At 41.3% G+C, this 22,593-nt stretch overlaps 1 protein-coding gene across 3 annotated transcripts in view; it reads right to left on the bottom strand.

The window, feature by feature from the left end:
* Nucleotides 1-22,593, bottom strand: part of gnao1b (guanine nucleotide binding protein (G protein), alpha activating activity polypeptide O, b) — a 243,352-nt gene that overhangs the window by 137,402 nt on the left and 83,357 nt on the right. For all 3 annotated transcript variants that reach the window (XM_078211065.1, XM_078211066.1, XM_078211063.1), the window contains exon 3: nt 20,426-20,567. In XM_078211065.1, coding sequence (XP_078067191.1) covers nt 20,426-20,567 — 142 coding nt within the window. The remainder of the gene's footprint in view (nt 1-20,425; nt 20,568-22,593) is intronic.

Genomic DNA, 22,593 nt, shown 5'->3' with positions numbered 1-22,593 from the left:
TACAGTACCTTATAAAGAGCTGCCAGTTTTTGATTGGAACCAGAGGGAGTCATCATGATATAACATCGGCTTTACCAATCACAACACATTAAACACAGCTGATGCTCAGGGGCTCCTGTGATGCAATTTCCTGTATTTCTAACTCAGTATTTTGCAGTAATAGATTTATAATGACAGTCTGAAGCACTTACCTTCATTTTCATAACGTGGTCTCACAATGATGCCAAATACTTCTATAGATCACAGGAGGGAGTTATAAGATGACACGGCAATAACAAAGATTGATGATACCACTATTCGGCAATCTTATTAGAAATTTCTTTTAAACGAGGTACATCTCCTCTTGCTGGCCAGCTCACACAATTCAGCTGCTCGAATTAATGCACAACACCCTCAAATCACATTTCAATTTAAGGAGGTTTAACCAACGATATTTGCCAACTTTGAATACAATCAGAATTTTAAAGAGTTAGTTTTGTATCTTTCACCATGGACTTTTTAAACTGTGATGTGGAGATGCCGGCGTTGGACTGGGGTGAACACAGTAAGAGTTTTAACAACACCAGGTTAAAGTCCAACAGGTTTATTTGGTAGCAAATACCATAAGCTTTCGGAGCGCTGCTCCTTCGTCAGATGGAGTGGAAATGTGCTCTCAAACAGTGCACAGAGACACAAAATCAAGTTACAAAATACTGATTAGAATGCGAATCTCTACAGCCAGCCAGGTCTTAAAGATACAGACAATGTGGGTGGAGGGAGCATTAAGCACAGGTTAAAGAGATGTGTATTGTCTCCAGACAGGATAGCCCGCAAGTCCAGGAGGCAAACTGTGGGGGTTACTGATAATGTGACATAAATCCAACATCCCGGTTTAGGCCGTCCTCATGTGTGCGGAACTAGCCAAGTTCCGCACACATGAGAACAGCCTAAACCAGGATGTTGGATTTATGTCACATTATCAGTAACCCCCACAGCTTGCCTCCTGGACTTGCAGGCTGTCCTGTCTGGAGACAATACACATCTCTTTAACCTGTGCTTAATGCTCCCTCCACCTACATTGTCTGTATCTTTAAGACCTGGCTGGCTGTAGGGATTCGCATTCTAATCAGTATTCTGTAACTTGATTTTGTGTCTCTGTGCACTGTTTGAGAGCACATTTCCACTCCATCTGACGAAGGAGCAGCGCTCCGAAAGCTTATGGTATTTGCTACCAAATAAACCTGTTGGACTTTAACCTGGTGTTGTTAAAACTCTTACTTTTTAACTGTGTCAGTTAATCACTGGTGTCTTTGCTGAGGTGAAGGTGAATAAGGTGGATTATAGACCCTTGCTGGATGTTGATGTCAGAAGATCTTTACAAACCAAAAGAATCCTGGCCTCAAAGATCATGAGGACAACCTCATCTTTATAACATGTTTGCCTCAGTAACTACTGAGTTATGCCTCTAATTGGTGTTAGATTCCATTTAAAGATGTCATTGCCTTAAAGGGGAGTTGTCTTATACAAAAAGACGTGAAGATTCTGGTGACTGTTCAAATTGCATGAAACCATATTGGGTGGTACGGTGGCACAGTGGTTAGCACTGCTGCCTCACAGCGCCAGGGACCCGGGTTCAATTTGGTCTTGGATGACTGTCTGTGTGGAATTTGCACGTTCTCCCGGTGTCTGTATGGGTTTCTTCCAGGTGCTCCGGTTTCCTCCCAGAGTCCAAAAATGTGCAGGTTAAGTGGATTGGCCATGCTAAATTGCTCCTTAGTGTCGGGGGACTAGCAGGGTAAATATGCAGGTTATGGGGATAGGGCCTGGGTGGGATTGTTGTTGGTGCAGACTCGATGGGCCAAATGTCCTCTTTCTGCACTGTAAGGATTCTATTCTATGATTCCATGAAAGACCTGCCGAAACGATAGTTTGCAGGGAGAAGGCCGAACAATACCGTCATAGGCTGGAGATGAGATTGAATTTTGAGGCATAACATTTCAAAACCTTAAAAGCTTCATTCATTCAATTATTTTTTTAAAAATGTTATTTGTTCCTGCAACAGGCCAACTAATGATGGACAAATAAATACTTCTTGCCATTCGCCCAGGTCCTAAGGATTAACAAGAAAAAAGATACTCAAGTTTTAAAATCCAATCTGGTAACCCTGCCAGCCAAATCCTAGTGCCCATATCAATTTGAAAGATCATAAAAATGAGTTGTTGCAGAAACTCACACGGCTAATCACTGAAGCCAATATTAGATGTCCGTGTATTCAACAATTCAGAGCACTGTTTGCGACAAAAAAAAATCAAATATTAGCAACTTCATTTTCCAACTGCCTCCTATATGGCTTCAGTCTTGCGTTGCCCATGAGTGACTGTTCAGCATCGCACACCACACAAACTCTTTTGTATTGTCACTTAACCAAGGACAGCACTTTTATCTTTAATCTTTTCACTTCACAAAATTATAACAGTGAAAATACAAAGTGGAATTAATCCACTGAAATGATGAACATGTTCAACAATGATGAACAAAGTTCATTTGATTGTGAAATTTGAAGCTGAGAACTAATATACAACATTAAAACCATCAAACACCCTAATCAAGACATACAGTGAGATTTTTGTGGAACAACCAGATACAATGAGATGAAATATGGAACAGAAGCAGAAAGCCCTCAAAGAAACTCAGCAGGAAGAGCAGTTATATTTGCCTTAAAACTTTAACACAATTTCTCTCTCTGTAGATGCTGCCGGACTTGCTGAGTGTTTCCAACACTTCCTGTTTTTTTGCTTCAGATTTCCAGCATCTGCAGTATTTTGCTTTTATTTTAGAGATGAAGAGGTGAGTTATATTGTCCCGCCCGCCGCGGGAATCAGAGCAGGCAAGGGACTGACTATAGAAAGGTCCGTTGACCTTGGGCTGGATTTTCCGGTTTCAGACGAGCGAGGCCGGAAAATCCCACCCAAAATGTGGACAGGTCCAAAATGATTACTGAGAAAAGAGCCATCCAGCAAAGGGAGACTAAGAATTATTTTGTAGTTGGTCTATGTCCCCGGTTTGAAGTGGCAAACCTTATACATCTGAAAATAATGCAAATATCCAAAAGGCAATTAAAAGCTTACAAAGGAAGCCAAAAAAAACACCAAGGAAAGGTGGTCATAACGGGGGCAAGAGATATTTCACAGGAATTGAGAGAGTGCACGGGAGAGAAACAGAAGAGGATGATGGAGGGAAGGGAGTAACTCTCAGAAGCTAACGCCATATCAATGGACACAACCAAATCTGTCTGAGCTCAGAAACTGAACTGGATGAGAACTGTGGAGTTTATGGTTAGGGAGTTCCAAGGGCACTCTAGTAGCAGTGAAGGAAAGAACAAACTTGCACCAATACAGGCCTTCCATGACCTCTGGACTTCACAAAATATTACACAGTTAACGAAAAAGAGCTACTGCCGAAAACCCAGGAGCTAATTTGCACACAGCAAGTGTACATCAAAGTATGCCTGGCTCCTAAATAGTTTGGAAAATTAACCTGGACCAGCTACTTGCACCATTTTCCACTTTCTAATTTCCTTTTCGAAAGACACCACATTGTCAGGGTTTCCTTGCCTAAAAGCCCGAAATAGAAGTTGTGCAGTTAGTTTGGATTATTAAAAGATGGAACTGCAAGATGCAAGTAATACCCTTGAAAGGTTTTTCGAAATGACTTCTAAAATCTGACTGCGCCTCCCAACTATCAGATTTCTATGAGTAACCATATTAATATATAGATTATCAAGGGTACTCCCAACTCTTACTGGGATCAGGTTTTCCTCCACCTCTTTATTACAACAGTCCCCAAAAACAGCTTTCCATTTGAAATTGACAGTGGTCGCGCTGGGAAAATCTCTTCTGTTCACCATTGCCAAATGGTCAGTGGTTTAAGTCAGTGTCACAGCCAATGTATGAAGCAATTTGACATTGGTTAAATAAAGTTGTAGCCTCAGTGCTACTTTCTGTTCGTTGATGGTCAATTTAAGAAATCGAAGAGTCCAACAGTTATATACCACAAGTGCCAAGCAGGAGACAAGAGTTGATTTACACTGAATTTATAACACAAAAATGGACACCATTTAGACTAATTGATGCGTCAAAGTTTATGCTCTGCACTAGCTTCCTCCCACTCTATTTAATTTAACCCCATCAACATATCCTTCGACATCTTCTCCTTGCTGATGTAGCTTCAAGCATTCAATGCTATTAACCTCATCTGTTAGAAAGTTTGCCTTATAAACCACTCTCCAGGAAATGGTTGTCTACTTCCTGACTGGATTTATGAGCGATTGTTTTAATTTATGACCCTTAGTTTTGAGAAGCCCCTCCCTCCTCACAAGTGGTAAATCTTCCCCACAGCTGCCCTATCAAACCCCTTCCTAATTTTAAGGAGCTCTATTATGTCACCCCTCAGCCTTCTCTTTTCTAGAGAAGAGCCTCAGCCTATTCAGTTTTTTTCCTGACGGTTTTAGCTGCTCAGTTCTAGTATTCTCCTTGGAATTTTTTAAATACCTTCACCAATGCCTCTTTGATCTTTTCCTATCAGTCTTTAAAGTGCCTGATTTTAACTGTACTAGTGAGAGGGTTTTGAACTGGATTATTTTTGGAATAGGTGCCAAATGGATTGCCTTCCCTGCTTCCATTTCCTGGTCCTTTGTAGGAACAATACCTTTCTGTTCTGGATGTTAGTTTATTTCAAGGTGTTTGATTAAGTACATGAAATTTTAATTTTTCTCTAAGTATTCCTTGCACTATTAGTTTGTATTTCAAAGGCTCAGACTAAATTATTGTATTGCAACACAACCCTGAGGCAAGATTTGAAGAAACCACCATATCACCAACTTAAACTGCTTTGAAGCAGTGTATATTTTGACGACACTCTTCCCCGTACAACAGTAAGTGCTTATGCCTCCCTGGATCCAAGCACAATTTAAGTTTATAGCCTAAACATCAAATTGATCATACAGAAGCCAGAAAATGGAGGCTGTTGGTGACAACTTAAGGCCCACTAGAAATGGGTCTGAGGGTATCATCTGAAAGTTGATTTCCAACAACTAGGAAATAGCCTTGGACAGTATCACTCTCATCATCACAGGCTCTTGCCAACATGGTGAAGGAATTGGATGCAGTGATTGCAACCAGATGTTTTGGCCAGTCCAGATACCACGCAGTTGGGCAAAATAACCATGGTGACATGAGTTTTTTTTAAAAGTGTAGTCGGCTTGGGTGATGTAACCAGACAATCTTTCTTTTTAAAAGTCCTAGGTCACAAGCCACATAGGTTCCATTTGGAACCCACCATAAAAAGCCACCAGCCTGGTTTGTGACCAAGAGCAAGATTTTTCTATTCTTCTCGCCGGCGGGCGCCATATTCCAGTCCCACTGAAGCAACCTCCTGTGGTGAGCAATGCAAATGGCCATCCACTTCCGCAGGACCTGAAGATCCCACCAGTGGCCAAGGATGAACTGCTTCCACTGCCAAAAAAACCTGCCACAGGGGGATGGAAAATCCAGGGCTAAATGGCTCTGATCTTGGTTGTGGCCATATATGGTTTCCATTTTAAAAACCTGCAATAAAATAATATGATTTCTCATCTTAGAAAGGCCCAAGGCACGTTACAGCCAATGAAGTACTTTTGAAGTATAGTCATTGATTGGAATTTTCAGCTGTTCATGCCGACAGGATTCTCTGGTCCCTCCGGCAGTGCACCCCCTGCTGCAGGTTTTCCACAGTGTGGGTTGGCTTCAATGTGAACTGCCATTGACAGTGGTGAGACAAGAGGATTGGCGAATGGTGCGCTGCCTCTGTCACCAAGAAAAACGCTGAGGGGAGACCAAAAAAACCTCTCCCAATGTTGTAATTTTGCAAACATGTCAGCCAATCTATACGCAGGAAGTTTACGCAAGCAGCAATACAATAATGACCAGATAATTTATTTTTAAATGATGGATAAATATTAGCCAAGAGATCAGGAATAGCCCTCTTGCTTTTCTTCATCATTGTGCCCTGGGTTTGTCTACGTCCACCCAAGGCGGCAGATAGGGCCTTGCTTTAACATCTGCTTGACGAGAACATCTCTGACAGTGCGGCATTCCCTCAGTATGGCACTGTTAGCCCAGATTTTGTGCTTAAAGTCTCTGGAGTGGAGCCTGAACCCACAACCTTCTGACTCAGATGTGAGACTGCTACCAACTGAGTCATAGCTGTGAAGTGAGGTGAGGTAAGGATTCGAACACGGGGACAAACAGATGGCTTTCCAAACAATGCTCACTTTGACAAGTAAATATCCTTTGTTTTTAAAAAAATGCTTCGATGAGTAGATGCCCAACTTATAAAACACTTAATGGTCAAAAATATGGCCCACATTTGTAGATTCCTGGGATTCAACTTCCCTGAACTCTTATATTTCAAATGCAGATCTGGGATTTACTCTAACAGATGCACAGAAAATGCAAATGGCCCTCCTGTAGTTCTAAAGGGATCAGTGACCTTTATGGATTACAGATCCATTAATTACTAGAATCTAAATGATTTACATTCGTAACTGCTTGTTCTTTAGCATAAAATTTAAAGCTGATTATCCCAAAATAGCAGACAATTCTAAGTAATTAGCCAGTTGATCACATTGCCAAAACTACTGTACTGCATCTCACAATACTTCAGATATATCTTATTTAAATGCAAAAACAGATTAAAAGCATTGTTCCATTGGAAAATGTACAGTTACCCTTTCAGATTTTTTCTTTTGGAAGTGTTAGGAAGGTTTGTAATAAATACACTGCCTCCCAATGTCTCTGTTTCCAGATTTTCACCTTGCATTGTTACAACTCAATTCCATCTGGCATAAGCCAACAGCTTCAAGCTCTTCATTATTGTACATCAGTTGGCTCCAAATTGGCAGAAAAGGCCCAAGATTTGGTTGTGGTGGAAATAAAGCTCTCAGCACAGTGTTGAAGGAAGTGTTCAGTGTTCCTATTCAATGCCACTGAACAGGGAAAAGGAAGCAAAATTCAAGGGCACGTTAGTTACTCCAAGTGCAGTTGATGTGATTTGACAGGTGTTAGACAAGTGTGACTGAAATTTTCATAAGGTGCAGCTACGCCTGCTAGAGGTCAAAATGATGAAGTGAAGGCAGCCATTTCACAGTTGGCATGGTCAGGTCCACAATGTCTGAATTAAGAAGTTCAAAGGGAACTTCTATGTCACTGTGACTTAAACCTTAGAGGCACATTGAAATCTTCAAGGTAATGGTGGAATTTTCCAGTATTTGCAGAGTGCTGACTGAGGTGAGTAAACCTACATGCAGCTCGCTGGCTGCACAGCCGACTTTTCTCGACACATTCAGCAGCACTCTGCACAGTAGAAATCGCGTAGCATGGCCCCTGTCATGGGTATGGCCTAATACTGCCGGCAGAGATCACCCTGATGTGTGATACATAAAATCCACTCCCCCCCTCAATGGATAAGGGAATTCCCATCAGCATGCATGAGGGCAACACCCCCACTCCCTCTCACCCACCCCCAATGGAGCTTCCCAGAGGGGCCCCTGGCACTGAGCTCCGTATGTACAGAAACAAAGTCACTTCAGCCAATCTGTTCCCTTCTTTGGTTAACTAGGGGTGACAAGAGTGAAGCTGCCTTAAGATTAACCATCTGGAAACATCCTCATGGTTCTTGCCCTGCTCTCCCACCATTTCAACATCCAACTTTTCAAACAATTCCAGGATTTTTACCCCCCACTGCTCCATCTGGAAGTTTATTCAGAGTGCTGAACTATTTCCTGTTATCACTTCGAAAATGACCCTCACCGTGTCACTATTCTACTAGAATTTAAACAAATTTTCTGGATTGGTCTTTCCCATTCCCTTCATCATCTTGTTGACTTAAAAAAAACTTTCCCTGTCAGGTGAAAATCCTGATGTGGAGATGCCGGCGTTGGACTGGGGTAAACACAGTAAGAAGTTTAACAACACCAGGTTAAAGTCCAACAGGTTTATTTGGTAGCAAAAGCCACACAAGCTTTCGGAGCTCTTAGCCCCTTCTTCAGGTGAGTGGGAATTCTGTTTGTGAACAGAATTCCCACTCACCTGAAGAAGGGGCTAAGAGCTCCGAAAGCTTGTGTGGCTTTTGCTACCAAATAAACCTGTTGGACTTTAACCTGGTGTTGTTAAACTTCTTAAGGTGAAAATCCCACATTTCTCCAATGGAAATGAAAAGTCAGGTGGGTTCTATAACTGCTGGACAATCCACTCCACTGGTTTACCACATCAAAGTGAAAAATAATATCCAGGTCTCTTTCAACTTCCTCTTTAGCTGGCTCAACAGGATTCATTAAGTACAAATGTTGCTTATTTCTCTTTACTCTGCATAATACTTTACACCATCTGCATTGAACTTCATTCACCATTGCTCTGCCCACTGGTGTACCTTGTCCAACTCGTTTTGTACACTGAACTCTCTCTTCGGATTCCATTGCTCCTGATAGTTCGGTAGGATCTGTAAATGTGACTATTTCACGCTGCATTTTTGAATCAAACTAATCTAATAATTGAACTCATTACAATTTTGTATAAAAATAATGAACCATCTTCTTGGCATCCCAAGCTTTGCTGTGGGGTAGGCACAATATTTGGCAATACTTTAATCTAGTCTGCCAATTCACACTACTGCAGCAGTCACTTTAAATATAATCTGACTTCTGGCGCAGTTACAATAACTGGCAAAAGGTACGATGAATTCATCCATAATTAGCAACTTGACAAAATTATAATTGATACAAAGTTCTCAGTAAATTACTACAAGATTAGAGTATTCACAAGGGGAGGAATGAGGAATATGCCCTCCCCAACAATATCCCAAGTAAAATCTGACAGCACTGTTCTAATCCTCCGAAATCACACTACATGAGCAGTGAGATGTATTGCAATCTCCAGTTGACTCACTGGGGCTGTGCACTGGCTGGAAACAGCGCCCAGGAGCAAAGCTAATAAACGAGTGTCATCCTCAGGGTTAACGCAAACTAAACTCCGGAGATTATATCACGTTGCACGCAAAAAAACAAACAGGGATGCTGTCGACCAGAGGGTTGGGATGTTTTCAAATGTGATTCTTCAGTTTTTTGCTCATCTATAATTAGATCTGAAGGATGACCACTCCATTGGAGTTTACAGGAGAGCTCAGTGCTTGCTCTGTGCCCCTGAAGAAAACAATAGATGAGCTCATCCCTGCACATGCTTCTGAACAATGTGCCTTCAGTGTATCCAGCGGTTCCATTAACCATTTCAATTATTGATCGAGCATGCTTGTCTTTTTTTTTAAACCCATAGCACTCCACTTGGTTTCTCACAATCAAAAAGTATACTTTCAGTTCCTAAAATCAGGATTGGTCAATGTAAAAAGAGCTGGTCTATTAATGCTGAGATTTTATTAATTCACCTGTGGCAGTTTTTGAACCAGCAACGACTACAGCCCAGACAATTCGGAGGCCCAAGGCAATAATGTAAATTAATGGCAGTAAGGTGGTCAGGGAAAACATTCCAGTCCAGGTTTCAAGGCTAACTCAGCAGTAGCAAAAGGACCATAATGATGCAAGAATGGGTGTGTACATATTTGCACGCATCAGGTGAGTGAAATGGTGCCTGGATAATCCTGGTACATAGCATATGGTTACGGTCTCAGAAGATACACTTGCTCTTACATTCACTTGGGATCAGAGAGGTCACAATATGAAAATGCCTGCTCATGTGTGTGACACAGTTTGCCTGATTTATGCCACTAATTTTCTGTCACTAATGAGATCCTAAATTAACCCAGCTCCTTGCAGAGAGTTACTGATCTAGACAGTGCCATCTCGGGGAAGTAGTGAATGAGGAACAGCAGCTTCCCAATAGGGAGGATGGGAAAGTTATCAAGCAAATCATTGGAAGCTGCTCTGGTAGCCTGCCTAGAGGCTAATTACACAACTTGCCATCAGATTGTGTGTCAATTTGTTTGGTTTGTCAAGTGTTCATTAATACAAGGTGGATGTGGGAAGAGTGGAGAGATTCACCAAAAGTAAACGGGTACCTTGTGTTAACCAGTGTTTGCCACTTACATTGTTTATCAGTAAACTGAACGGCATTGGAGATCCCAGCTCAAATAACAAAAGCCTCTGTACCACTAAATATCCATTTCCTACTGATAAACCATCACTATAGTTAGCACAGCTGGTGGTAGCACTCTCACCTTGCAGGCTGAAGGTTCAGGTCCCTCTCCAGATACTTGAACACAATGTCCAGGCGAACATTCCACTGTCAGAGGTGCCATCTTGTGGATAAGGCAGCACCTACCCTTTCAGGTGGCCATGTGCAAACTGACCATCATATTTCCTACATGACAGCTGCTACTACAATTCAATAGGTTCTTCACTGGTGTTGGCATGTCCCGGAGTTGTGAAAGGTGCTATATAAATGCAATTCTTACCGCATTACAAGAAATGCAGACTTTTCTGATTGCCATGCACTTGATTTGTTGTAATATCCTTAAATTCCTATTATAAATATGGGGTCAGTATATAAGGTAGCTCTCAGCTGAATACACTCTTTACTATGATTAATGAGGCTGTTTATGTTTCAAGACTGCAGGCACACAAACAGCTTCTCAGCTATGACTCCTCCAAATCAGCTTCTTCTTAGGAACCCATACTGAATATCTAAACCTAAATATGCAATTTTTTTCAAACAATCTTTTGCTAGAGGAGACAACCTAAATTGGCCCATTCTTAACTGTAAGATGTATTTCAAGTCTGCATCACAGTGATGACAAAACCTTATGTGACTGATTATTAACTGCTGGAGTAAAGTGACTTTTCAGTACCCTGGACAGAGCACAGCATTCAGGCGCTTCATTTTTCTGCCTGTTGGTTTTTGATCCAAGATCCTTGTTGAAGAAAGTCACTAAGACTAACTCGAGTGACTCAGGGAGCACAAACTAAACGGGCATTTGTGTCTGTTTGCAAATCGGAGTCCCAGATTTTGGGAGCAACTGAATGAGAGGGGGTATCAGAAAGGGAAATTCTATACTCTGGTCTAATTTCCAATTCCATAGTGTTCACTGACTTTCAATTGACTTGAATCAACTGGTGTCAAGCCCGTGACTCATTAATGAGCCCTTTGAGCTGGAACTGGCTCATGTTAAAATTTGTTCCATCGCAAATTAAAACCGTACAAGAATCTGTAGATAGTCAAAAACACTGGCGTTAACCAGCTTCTCCGGTAGATCTGACCTGACACTGTATTTAACAGGCTGGTGTGGACTTCAGTTAAACACAGAGTGGAAATCTCCACCAAGGGAGCTGGCTTTTGCCTCAAGTGTTACTGGCTGCTTGTAGTGCACACTGAGCACATTCTAGCCCCCTTCTCCCAGAAACGAGCAGAGTCCCTGAACATCCAGTCTGAGTTAAGAGGAGCTTCATGGCAGATGAGGCATGATCTAACTGACTGGTGGAACAGGTTGAATGGCCTATATCTGTTCCAATTTTGAAATCGCATCTCTTCTACCATTCATTGGACTGTTCAAAGCCTTATTCCCTGCCCTGAAAAATTGTTTTAACCCAAACCATCAACTCTTTCACAAGAGCGCAGCATTGGTGTGAGGGTTGTGAATTCATACACCTACACGGTTACCATAACTTTTAATGCAACTATCATTCTGCACATTAGTAGCACCCAAGTGAACTGCAGATTGTGAGGTGTTTATTAAGGTCAAGCATAGATAAATTGATGTGATAAGCTAATAAACAATTGCTATGGAATTATTTGTGCTCAGAAAGGATACAGAAATGCCACCAATGCAAGAAAATTGAATAAGAGCGCTCATATCTTTACTTCCTAACTGCACCGGAAGCTTGTGTGATATCTATTGAGTGAGGCAGAGGAGTGGGAGAAACTATCTTGTCTCACTGTCGCCTGGGCCTTCTGCTCTCAACCGGACCTGGGTGACTGTCTATCTGAATGTGTCACTGTTCCCAGACTTTTCTCCTCAATACTGTCTTGACAATTTTTTCTAGCTATATTGATGTAATCAAGCAAATAATAATCTTTAGAATTAATGTCCATGGATGAGTTGCAATGTAAGTCTTACTCTACCTTACCCAAGCAAGATGCCAAAATCCAAGCTTAAGCAGACATTTGCTGGGAGCTGTAATAAAACAAGGCAGGTATTCCCTCAGAATCTGTGACAGTCAATGGGGAGATGAGAACATGATCCCAATTACCTCAATATATCATTCAAAACCAGTTAATCCAGATCAAGTTGAAGTCAAATCCACTTCAAATCCAGAGTCAAAGGGGGAGTGTCCCACTCCACTCTTTTGAGCTTCACTATTTGGAGTGGATTTAAACCCATGCTGCGGAGATTAAAGAACTCCATTTATGCTCTTTCTGTAATCCCTATTGATATGAGTGCTATTGGTACTAAACATTGGTGAAATTGAAGACATCCTAGATACCCTGTGGGACTCAGATCATTTTCAATTTACTAACCCATGGTATCCCAAAACACAATTCTTTTACTTCTGACTGGCACGGCAACTCAAAATAACACTGTCTCTGGTTGTGGTCGCTTCAATGAATTGTTTCGGAACTTTGCACCAGCTGCAGATGGGAGAAGATTTCCAACTCATCCAGCCCACCCATCCACATTTCTAACAACCTAAATTTCACTTGTTGACAGGGACCTGGTTAGTTCCTCCTGGAAACCCATTTAAGATTTATTTGTTCTATCACTCTGCTAGTTTCAGACATCACCATAAAATGTTTCTCCTCAGGTTAGAGATATAACTTCTTTTGCTTGATTTTGTTTAAGGTAAAAGATTTAGTGGAATTGTCGATGTACAGTGGGACAATCCATTATTACTTGACGTTTACAGTTGGTTACAGCATCTGGTACTCCACGAGTTAATCTGCCAGGCCTGGGCTTACCCATGGGATTATGCTTCAGCGGTTAATATTCACCTAAATGCTTTACCAATCCTCTGAAGCCTTACATTTGTGTGCAATTGTACATAAACACTATTCCTCCTTCCACCCCACTTGGGTCCCTCCAGTACCTTGCCCAAGAGGGTGTTTTTTTTTGCATGTTTGACTGTAGACAGTAAATTTTGTAGACTATTTGACTATCAAGTCATTACAGCTGAGCCCAATCTCTATTTGTACAAAGTGCCCTTTCCAAGTGAAGGCAAGGGCATAATGGAAGGGACATTTCCTCTGGGAGTTTGTTTGAGGCCAGGTGAGACAGTTACTGGACAGCAATAAGGAGCACAAACTTGAAGATTATTTTATTCCCCCACCTTTTGTTAAGGGCACTAAAACCAACTATTTATCAGGCAACAGCACTGGCTAGGCCAAGTCCAGCTAGCTCAGTAGAGATTCAGCTTCAAACCTGGAACCTTTTGGTTAGGTTTCATCAGGTGAGTTCACGTTTGCCTCTTATACCAACATATGATTCTGAGATACATGAAGTAACAAGTAGTCAAACAGGCAGTGAGATAGAGAAACCCAAAGCATTTTATTTCCTTCTCCATTAATTACCCTAATCAGTAATATGGCTAGTCTCAGAGATGCACCCAAACCATCCTTCAGTTAATGATTGTTAGTTCACGTATTATCCAATGGCTCCTCAATTTGGATGAAAATCTTGTCATGCCATGATAGTTAACTATATTGGTATACTTTAAATGAAAAAAAAAGATTTTTAACTGGCTGTTTACAAAAGTGGTAGAATCACAATATAACATCAGCAGTTCCATGCTCAACATCACGTCACTCATGTTAAATCTGTGACTGGCTGAGTTGGTACTGCATCATTTAAAAGTACAATGGCACTTTGCATTTTGTAAATTTGTCTAACAAGGACTTTTTTTTCAAAAAGGGATTTTTGTAATTTTAAAACAATTCTAAAAATGGCAGCTGAAGTAATCACTTGCAATTAGTTATTTTGATGAAGCAAGTTTCAAAAAATAGATTGAAGAGTAATAGAAAGTAATCAGAACTAAACAAATTAACTTAAATGCCCAAACATGAAAATCAGACTGGCACAGCAGGAACTGAATAAAAATGACTGTGACTTGAGAAATTTCTGCAGAATTTCTACGTGAATGTATTCCCATATGACCACAGTCAAGGGTCCAAGTTTTAGAAACCAATCCGAGTCACTAACACTTGAGCTCTCTTTAGACGAGAGAAGGAAAGATAAGGAGTTATTAATAACCCAAAGTGAGAATTAAATTCTCCACACTCCTTCCTCAGCTGGGATGTGCTGCCAATAAGCACTGTGAATAGAGACTTATCAGAAGTGTTATCACGTAGTCTATGCAAAGGGCTACAAACACAGAAGATATAACTCGGTACAGGCATATTTGAAGGAGGCTATACTTAACATCAGAATAAAAAAGAAAAATGGTACGGAACTACAACTTCTTTTAATAAACAATGGTATTTTTAATTTCTCCCTAATCTTTTGGTCAGCCAGGTCCATAAGATGCACTGACCACAAAGGGCAAATATGTAACCTATTCCTAGGACACTGCAATGCCACTAGCATGCAGGCATTACCAGCTGGCAGCCTCAGGAGGGTAACCTAGTCCCCCATCAATTCTATTCCAAGTCAATACCTTCTGTACACATCTCTAAATAAATCAGTCCTGAGCGAATAACCTCTGAAGTGTAGCTAACCATATCACACCAGTCTTCAGGGAATAGTCTCTACATAACACCACTCATCACATAATACCTTTCAGCTGTCTCAGAACTGGGAAGAGCAGGGGAAGAGGAGAAGAGTGAAAAACTTGGTCATGGATTTTGAGGAGGTTTTTGAAGGAGAGGAGAAAAAGTGCAGGACAAGAGATGAGAGAAAAGCAGAATGTTAAGGGGCACAAAGTAGTTTGTCTTAGCAGGGCAGAGAGTATCTGCTGAAATCTGGGGTTGAAGGAAAGATTGGAGAGGCTCAAAGGAGTAAGACCAAGATGGCAGCTAGGATTTTGAAATTAATATTCTGGGAATCAGCAGAGGTTGGCAAGGACAGGAGTAATGAGTATGCAGAGGTTTCTATTGTATGTCAGCTTCATCACTGTGGCTCAAAGAATGTTGAAGTTGATGCCAAAGATGATGAAGACATGACTGAAAGTCTCAGCAGTCGTGAGACTGTTGTCAGAGCATTAGGCTGAACAATTTCAGAGGTGAAAGCAAGGATATTTAGCTATAGACTAAGCACAGGGCCTGGGTGGTGCACTGTTGAGTTCCATCAAGCAGCAGTGGACAAAGGCAAAATCAACATCATTTGATATAAGCCAAACAGGATGGCTTCACTCCTGTTCACATGAGCTGAACAACATTTCAGCTCATTCAGGATCCAATGCAAAAAGTGTCAGATATAAAAATGCCAGTTATGGAATCAAACACGAGACAGTGTGGTACTCTGGGCAGACATATATCTTTATAGTATCGGCAAGAAGCAATATAGAAATTACGAATAGGAGAGAACCAGGAATTGAACTTCTGGGCATGTCAGAAATGAACGATTGGGCATTGGAAGCAGAAATATTGTAGAATATATGTTTAATTCATTTCAGTAACATAGAATGGAACCAGAAGAATACAATGTTGCTGAGGTGGGCTGCAGAGGACTAATCATGGAAGAGAATGGAATGGCTAATCGTACAACAAGTCACGGAGAGATGGAGAAGGAACAGAATGCCACAATCACTCACATAAGTTGTCAATGATGACTCTGATCAAGAGAGTCTGGGTTGGACATGGATAGCACCAGACTGAAAGAACTGAAACAGGGAATGGTGGATGAGTTGAGTGGAACCAATAGATTCAAGGTGTTTGGACGAAAAGAATTTTGGAGGGGGGTGGTTCTAGGCTGAGAGGACAGGAAAGTTGATAGGCATTTCAATTTTAAAAGCATGAGCATTTCTCAGAGGAAGATGAAACTGACAAGAGCTGGGTGAAGATGAACAAATGTTGCAGGATAGGCAGATGGTTGGGCAGCTGGTGGATAGCATCAATTTTGAGGAAGTTGTCATTATCTCCTTGTTTCAGGTGTCAGAACTGAGAATGGAGTAAATGGAGAGGGGAAGCTTGAAGAAGGTTGTTTATTGTGAAAGTGTTGCCAATGGTCTTTTGCATGAACCTGGAGCAGGGAGTTGTTTGGCCACAGAGTATCCTCTGTATAACACTTCTAATTATACCCACAGAAATATCTTCTACAAAAACACCTCTAATCACATTACACAGTCTTAAGGGAATATCCTCTACATAACAACTATAATCATATCACACTGGACTCAAGGGAGTTACCAGCTATAGAATACACATACTTGTGACCCATCAGGCCTGGATGAGCACTTTCTAATATTAACCCTTAGTTCATTTACTTTTTCCATGCCCAGTGCCATAAGGTATATCATACTGCATATGCCGTGTTCTTTAACTTTCACAGTGGGGTATCTATTACAATTGAGTTAAGGTCATTTGAAACAGAAACTGTACAAACTAAACAGCCATACATTTAATATCTAGTCCAAGGTGATGAATCTCAGGCAAAGCTGCAACTCTGCCTCAGCACCTGTGGGTTATGGAGAAAAAGATTGGCCAGTATGCCTGCTCCTTATCACTAACCAATAATCCCTGCGAATGTGTGATCAGGTAGCATAGCATTGTGCTTAGCTGGGAGTGTACCCATCATGGATCAGGCTGCTAACTCTGTCTGCGAAAACCTATACATGGCCACTGGTGTGCTAGCAAAGGAAACCTGGCCCTGGATTTATACTCCATTACAGAGTCAAAACCACTGGGGGTAAGAGGAGGAGGGAGGAGAGACAAAAGCAGAGGAGAAGAAGTATCCATTGTGCTACAAGTAAAGTTATCATATTCTACAAATGCTCTAAGTTAGATGGTCTTGCAACGGAATATTCCAGCAAGCTTTTAGCAAAATACATTAAAGTCTAATTGCGTTGGACAAGGAATGCACTCTGTAACATTAAAAGCCAAGGCTTCTACAACAAACTAGACGATTGCAAGCAAGCTACAATCGACTTGCTTGAAGAAAGAGGTTCACATGATGCCATAAACAGTGACTGTGCAACTTTAACTGTTCACTATGCTATTTTAACCCACCATTTCTAAGCAGATGGAGTTATTCTGTGTCATTTATGCTGGATGTAAAATTTGAAATGTTCCCAAGGATAGCTCACGACCAAAAGAGGAATTCAAACCATCACCAGGATTTTACGACTTTGCTCAGGCAAGACTCGTAAAATCCCGTCTGAGGCCAAGGGAGAATTCCGTTCTGCGAGCCTCGCCCGCCTCGAAATCAGGCAGTAAAATTCCGGCCCATATCTCTTCATCATTCCTACATGGAGTTCGAATGCACCCCTCCCATTAGGATTCTAACTTAACAACTGTCAATATCTCAATGTTAGCTTTGAAACCCTTAACCCTTACTTGGCTTCTGGAGATGCCCCTACACCAGGAGATGGTTATTGAAAAACAATCAAGTAATTATGAGGAATTTCTCAGAAGTAATCACAGGGTGCTGATCAGATGGCAGAATTAAATACTACACGATCTGTATCTTCAGACAAGATGGTCATCTTTGTACATTTCAGATTTTGGGTTCTTCCATCACAATTGTTTTTCACTACTGCATTGCACAGCATAAGGAAAGATCATGCAGCTTCTCCATTTTGGTCAACTTTCTACTAACATCTCAAAAATGTTACCATAGCAATTACAAATTTATATCTCTATGAAGTAAGTAAAGGAGTCTGCAAACTGGGTATTAATCCATTGCATCTAAATGGGTTTTACAGTTTTTTATTTAATGGGTACAATGAATGGATGCCAGAAGTAGAAATGTTACTACATTCTACCATCAGGATCGATTGATATTATGCCTGAGGGTTATGTTGTGTGGATGCATTGAGGGTGGGTCTAGAAGTCTGTAATTCAGTCAGCTCAGGCCTTTAACAATGATGCCAGAGTTGTAATCCAATAGCAAAATGAACTCCGTATCAAGTCTGAGGCTGCAATTTTATCACAAACATCAATCGAAAAATCACTGAGGAAATGGTGCAATCACAACCTTGAATCACCAAACCACTGGAGGGAGTACACATACTCGGTACACATACAACAGCACATATGCATGACCATGACAAAATAGCTGAAGGCGACAGTGGGACCAATGCTCTGTTTATAATCTATTAACACAATGCTCTGTTTATAATCTATTGTTTATAATCTATTAACAAATTGTGAGCAATTTTGGGCCCCACACCTCAGGAAGGACATACTGGCACTGGAGCGGGTCCAGCGGAGATTCACACGGATGATCCCAGGAATGGTAGGCCTGACATACGATGAACGTCTGAGGATCGTGGGATTATATTCATTGGAGTTTAGGAGGTTGAGGGGAGATCTGATAGAAACTTACAAGATAATGAACGGCTTAGATAGGATGGACGTAGGGAAGTTGTTTCCATTAACAGGGGAGACTAGGACGCGGGGGCACAGCCTTAGAATAAAAGGGAGTCACTTTAGAACAGAGATGAGGAGAAATTTCTTCAGCCAGAGAGTGGTGGGTCTGTGGAATTCATTGCCACAGAGGGCTGTGGAGGCCGAGACGTTGAGCGTCTTCAAGACAGAAATTGATAAATTCTTGATTTCTCGAGGAATTAAGGGCTATGGGGAGAGAGCGGGTAAATGGAGTTGAAATCAACCATGATTGAATGGTGGAGTGGACTCGATGGGCCGAATGGCCTTACTTCCGCTCCTATGTCTTATGGTCTAACACAGCTTCTTTTCGTAAAGGTAATGTACATGTTCCAAGTGCGATGGTCAGCACGCGTTGTCCATTTTGCTCTGAGCTGGCTGTGTGATCCAATTCATAAAATGATTGGGATTGGAATCTGGAGTAAAGTTCAAATCTGGCAGAGACACGGCGGAATTCTCCCAAGCCCCCACTGGCGAGTTTGATGGCAGGAGTGGGTGGAAAATATGACGGGAGGCCAAAAAATTGGTTTCATCCAACGTGAATTTACGATGGGATCCGCAGCTGGTGCCGTCATGGCAAGTCAGGAAACTTGTCAGAGGCCAAAGTGAACCTCATTTGTATCCTGTTAATGGGATGACTATGAAGTTGTCCGTCCCCCCGATTCTCCCCCCACCCCGCCCCGTCCCCCCGCCGGAGTTTCCACAATACTGGCAAGAAAACACATTGGCATGAAACATGTTTGGAACAATGTTCTATGGGGTTCTGTGTGGATCTCAGGACTCATCTGAATAATGCCGGAGGCTGCTTCCAGAGTTCGGGATGGAGGCTGCTGGCAACCCTGAACCCCGGAACACCGCAGCAGTGGGTGGGGGGAGCATCTGCAGGGGGAACCTTCCAGATTTGGTGTCCTGGAGAGGAGTCATTTTCCAGCCTCAAAAATGTTCCTGGAAGTCCACCTTCTTTCTCAGGAGGTCTATCTTCCAGTCTTGGAATACTCACAGAGATCCATCTTCATTATCGGGAGATCCGCCTTCTTTCTTCAATAGTGGGTCAGCGATGTTGGCGCCTTTTCAATATGATGCCTGGACATGACGACGAACTACGCGCCTTCTAGGCCTGACCCGCCACTGAATACGATGTCAAACACCCATGTGCATAAATAATAAGATCAGGACTGGAAGTTTTGGCGTCATTTCCCGCCAGCCTCCAGAGCGGAAAACACTCCACATTCCCACCCCCCACCACGGCACTTACTCTCAGAATGGGAGAATTCCACCCATACACTGACTCTGGGCATTATAAGTGCTGGGCACAACTGTGATAGCAAACTCAGCATCTTTAATGTGAACAAATCATCAATGCCTTTGCTCTCCAGGAAACAAAACACAAATTTGTTTCAATATAACACATGGAGGCCACTGTAAGCATCTCAAATTGATTTGTGTTGGACTTGCTAATTAGCAGCATTGATGATTATCAGTAAAGTATGACAGATACAGAGTTACATCGTGTATTCCATTTTAAATTCTAAACTTAAAGCAGCCACATTGGGACAGTTGAGCACAGACTGAACACGGACGAACAGGATCAATCTACATCCAAAATGCATTTTGTATTTGAGATTCCACTAATGCCACAAGAATCTTTTGTTGTTTGTTTGACAAGCAAATTCCAATATCCAACTTCTGATTTGAAAAGGAACTATGTAAATTCCAGTGCTGACCATTTAATCAACAAAGCCAACATTTATCGCACATGCATGCCTCATGCTGATGTTGCCCTGGTTCGATTAGATTAATTTGAATAGTTTTCTTGACTCAGTTAATAACCAGGCTTCCTTCCCCCCCCATATGTTTTTGTACGTGCTTACCTTCCTCTCCTTGTCACCATACTCGATGCCCAAGGTATCCATGGCACGGACAATGGCCGCCAATGATTGAATGGTGTTGCTGTACACCACAGGTTTGTACTGCTTCACATCGTCACCAGAGAAACCATCCTCATGGATAATCCTGGAAAAATACATTGCAAATGTTACAAGGAAATGACTAAAATAGTCCCAAAACCAGATTGGCAGTCCTCCTACCAATGCTGCCGACAGAAGATTATCACAATTCCAATAATGACTAAAAACAGGTACATGTAATCTCTCTTTATTCTCTGAATATCTCGTCAAATTTTGTTTTTAGAATTTATTCTTTAGGTTCCTGGTCACCTTTTATCAGCTTCCACCTGACTGAAACCCTTTTTAAAGCATCTTGTGTTTTTCCTATATCTTATTGATTATTAATCTCATTATTTAGCAACCTTGTTCCAGGTCTCCAATATTAACCTTCTTCTAGCCACATGTGGCTAATTGGGAATCCAGATGTGGCAAATTGTAATTGATTACTAAATTATAAAATTATATGGCATGTAATCTAAATGTTCATTTTCACACAAGGTGTGCATTTGGACTTTAGCCTTTGTGGGCATTTAGTGATAAAATGACAAGACAAAAATGTGTGAGTGCTTTTCCATCCTTGTGAGTGCTTGACTTCCTTAGTTACTGACTGGAGGTAGATGTTCGTTGAGTAAATATACACACTCGAGAAGTATATTTACCTGTATTGTGTCTACGTAAAGGGTTTCTACTAAAATTACTGTGTCTAAAAGCATCACACTGTCCACATCTACAACTCCTATTAGGTAGTACAGCACTAGATAGTAAATATTAGTCTCCAGTTTTATTCCTTGGTCCTGCCCTCCACTGCTGCTCCAGTGTTGCTAATCTTCAAAATTTTCCATCACCTCAGACTAAATGATTGGAAGATGTTTTTTCCCTGATCTCCTATTAATATGTTATATATCCAGTAACAATTCCTTTTGAAAGATTGCCACTGGATTCAGTGCCATTAAAATCCTTCATTAATCCATGCTCTCTTTTCTCCAGGTAGGTTCAAATAATTTCAAATCCATTCCCTTACTGCTCTGATCTACAATAGGAACTCCCATATTGCTGCTCTGAACATCATGGATTTCCATTCAAATTAATTCAACACTCCCCTTGAGCAAAGATGATCCAGTCTTCAAGTAAATGTTAAATCCTTCCTCATCCACGCACATTTTTTTTGAAACCTGTATACCGCTTTTTGTCCATTCTGAATATTTAAAACTTTTTCCCGTTCATACACGTTCGTGGAGTAGTTACACATTGTCCACAAGGGAGTATATTACTGCAATGAATTCCTTGGTACCCTGATTTTAACTTGGTCTCTATGAGCTGCAGATTATCCATTTTCTCTCTCTCCCAATAATCTTGAAGCTGCAGTACTCTTTATAGTGGTGCAAAAACACTTTATTCTGTCAACATCACAATGAACGCTGCAAGTACTCGTTTATTGATTTTCATTTGCTGCTTTCTTAATATTTCAGCTTTGTTATCATGAATATGCCACCTTTAACTCTATCTATCGGCACAGCTCAACGGGTAGCACTCTCGCCTCTGGATCCAGAGTGTTGTGAGTTCAAATCCTACTCCAGAGACTTGAGCACATGATCTAGGCTGGACTTCAGTGCAGCACCGAGGGACTGCTACAGTGTTGAAAGTACTGCCCTTCAAATGAGATGTTCAACCAGAACTCAATCTGCTGGTTCAAATGATGGATATTCAAATCCCCATGGCTGTAATTCAAACGGAGCAGGGAGTCTCCATCGTGGTCCCTTTGCCAAATTCTTCCCTTAGTCAATATGCCAAAAATAGATAATCTGCTAATTCACATTGTTGCTTTCTTCAAAATGGTCAGCGTATTCACCTCCTGAACTACAAAGCAATTTAAATTGGATGCTTCAGAAACATTCTAAGACAAACATAAATTCTTCCTATTTTCTTTTCTGTTTCTAATTAAATATTTCTCAATATTAATCTTGTACAAACTCTGCCCTAATTTCCCTCTCTTTATTTCGATATCACCTTGCTTTGCTAAACAGTTATGCTTTCTCCAAAATTCATTCCAGTTCAAATTAGCCTTTCTTTACAGAAACCAAAGCCAAGGCCAA

Source organism: Mustelus asterias, chromosome 4 (genome assembly GCF_964213995.1).
Source record: "Mustelus asterias chromosome 4, sMusAst1.hap1.1, whole genome shotgun sequence".
Lineage (NCBI taxonomy): Eukaryota > Metazoa > Chordata > Chondrichthyes > Carcharhiniformes > Triakidae > Mustelus > Mustelus asterias.
Note: the sequence above shows the minus strand (reverse complement) of the source record. Positions and strands in the feature narration are given on the sequence as shown.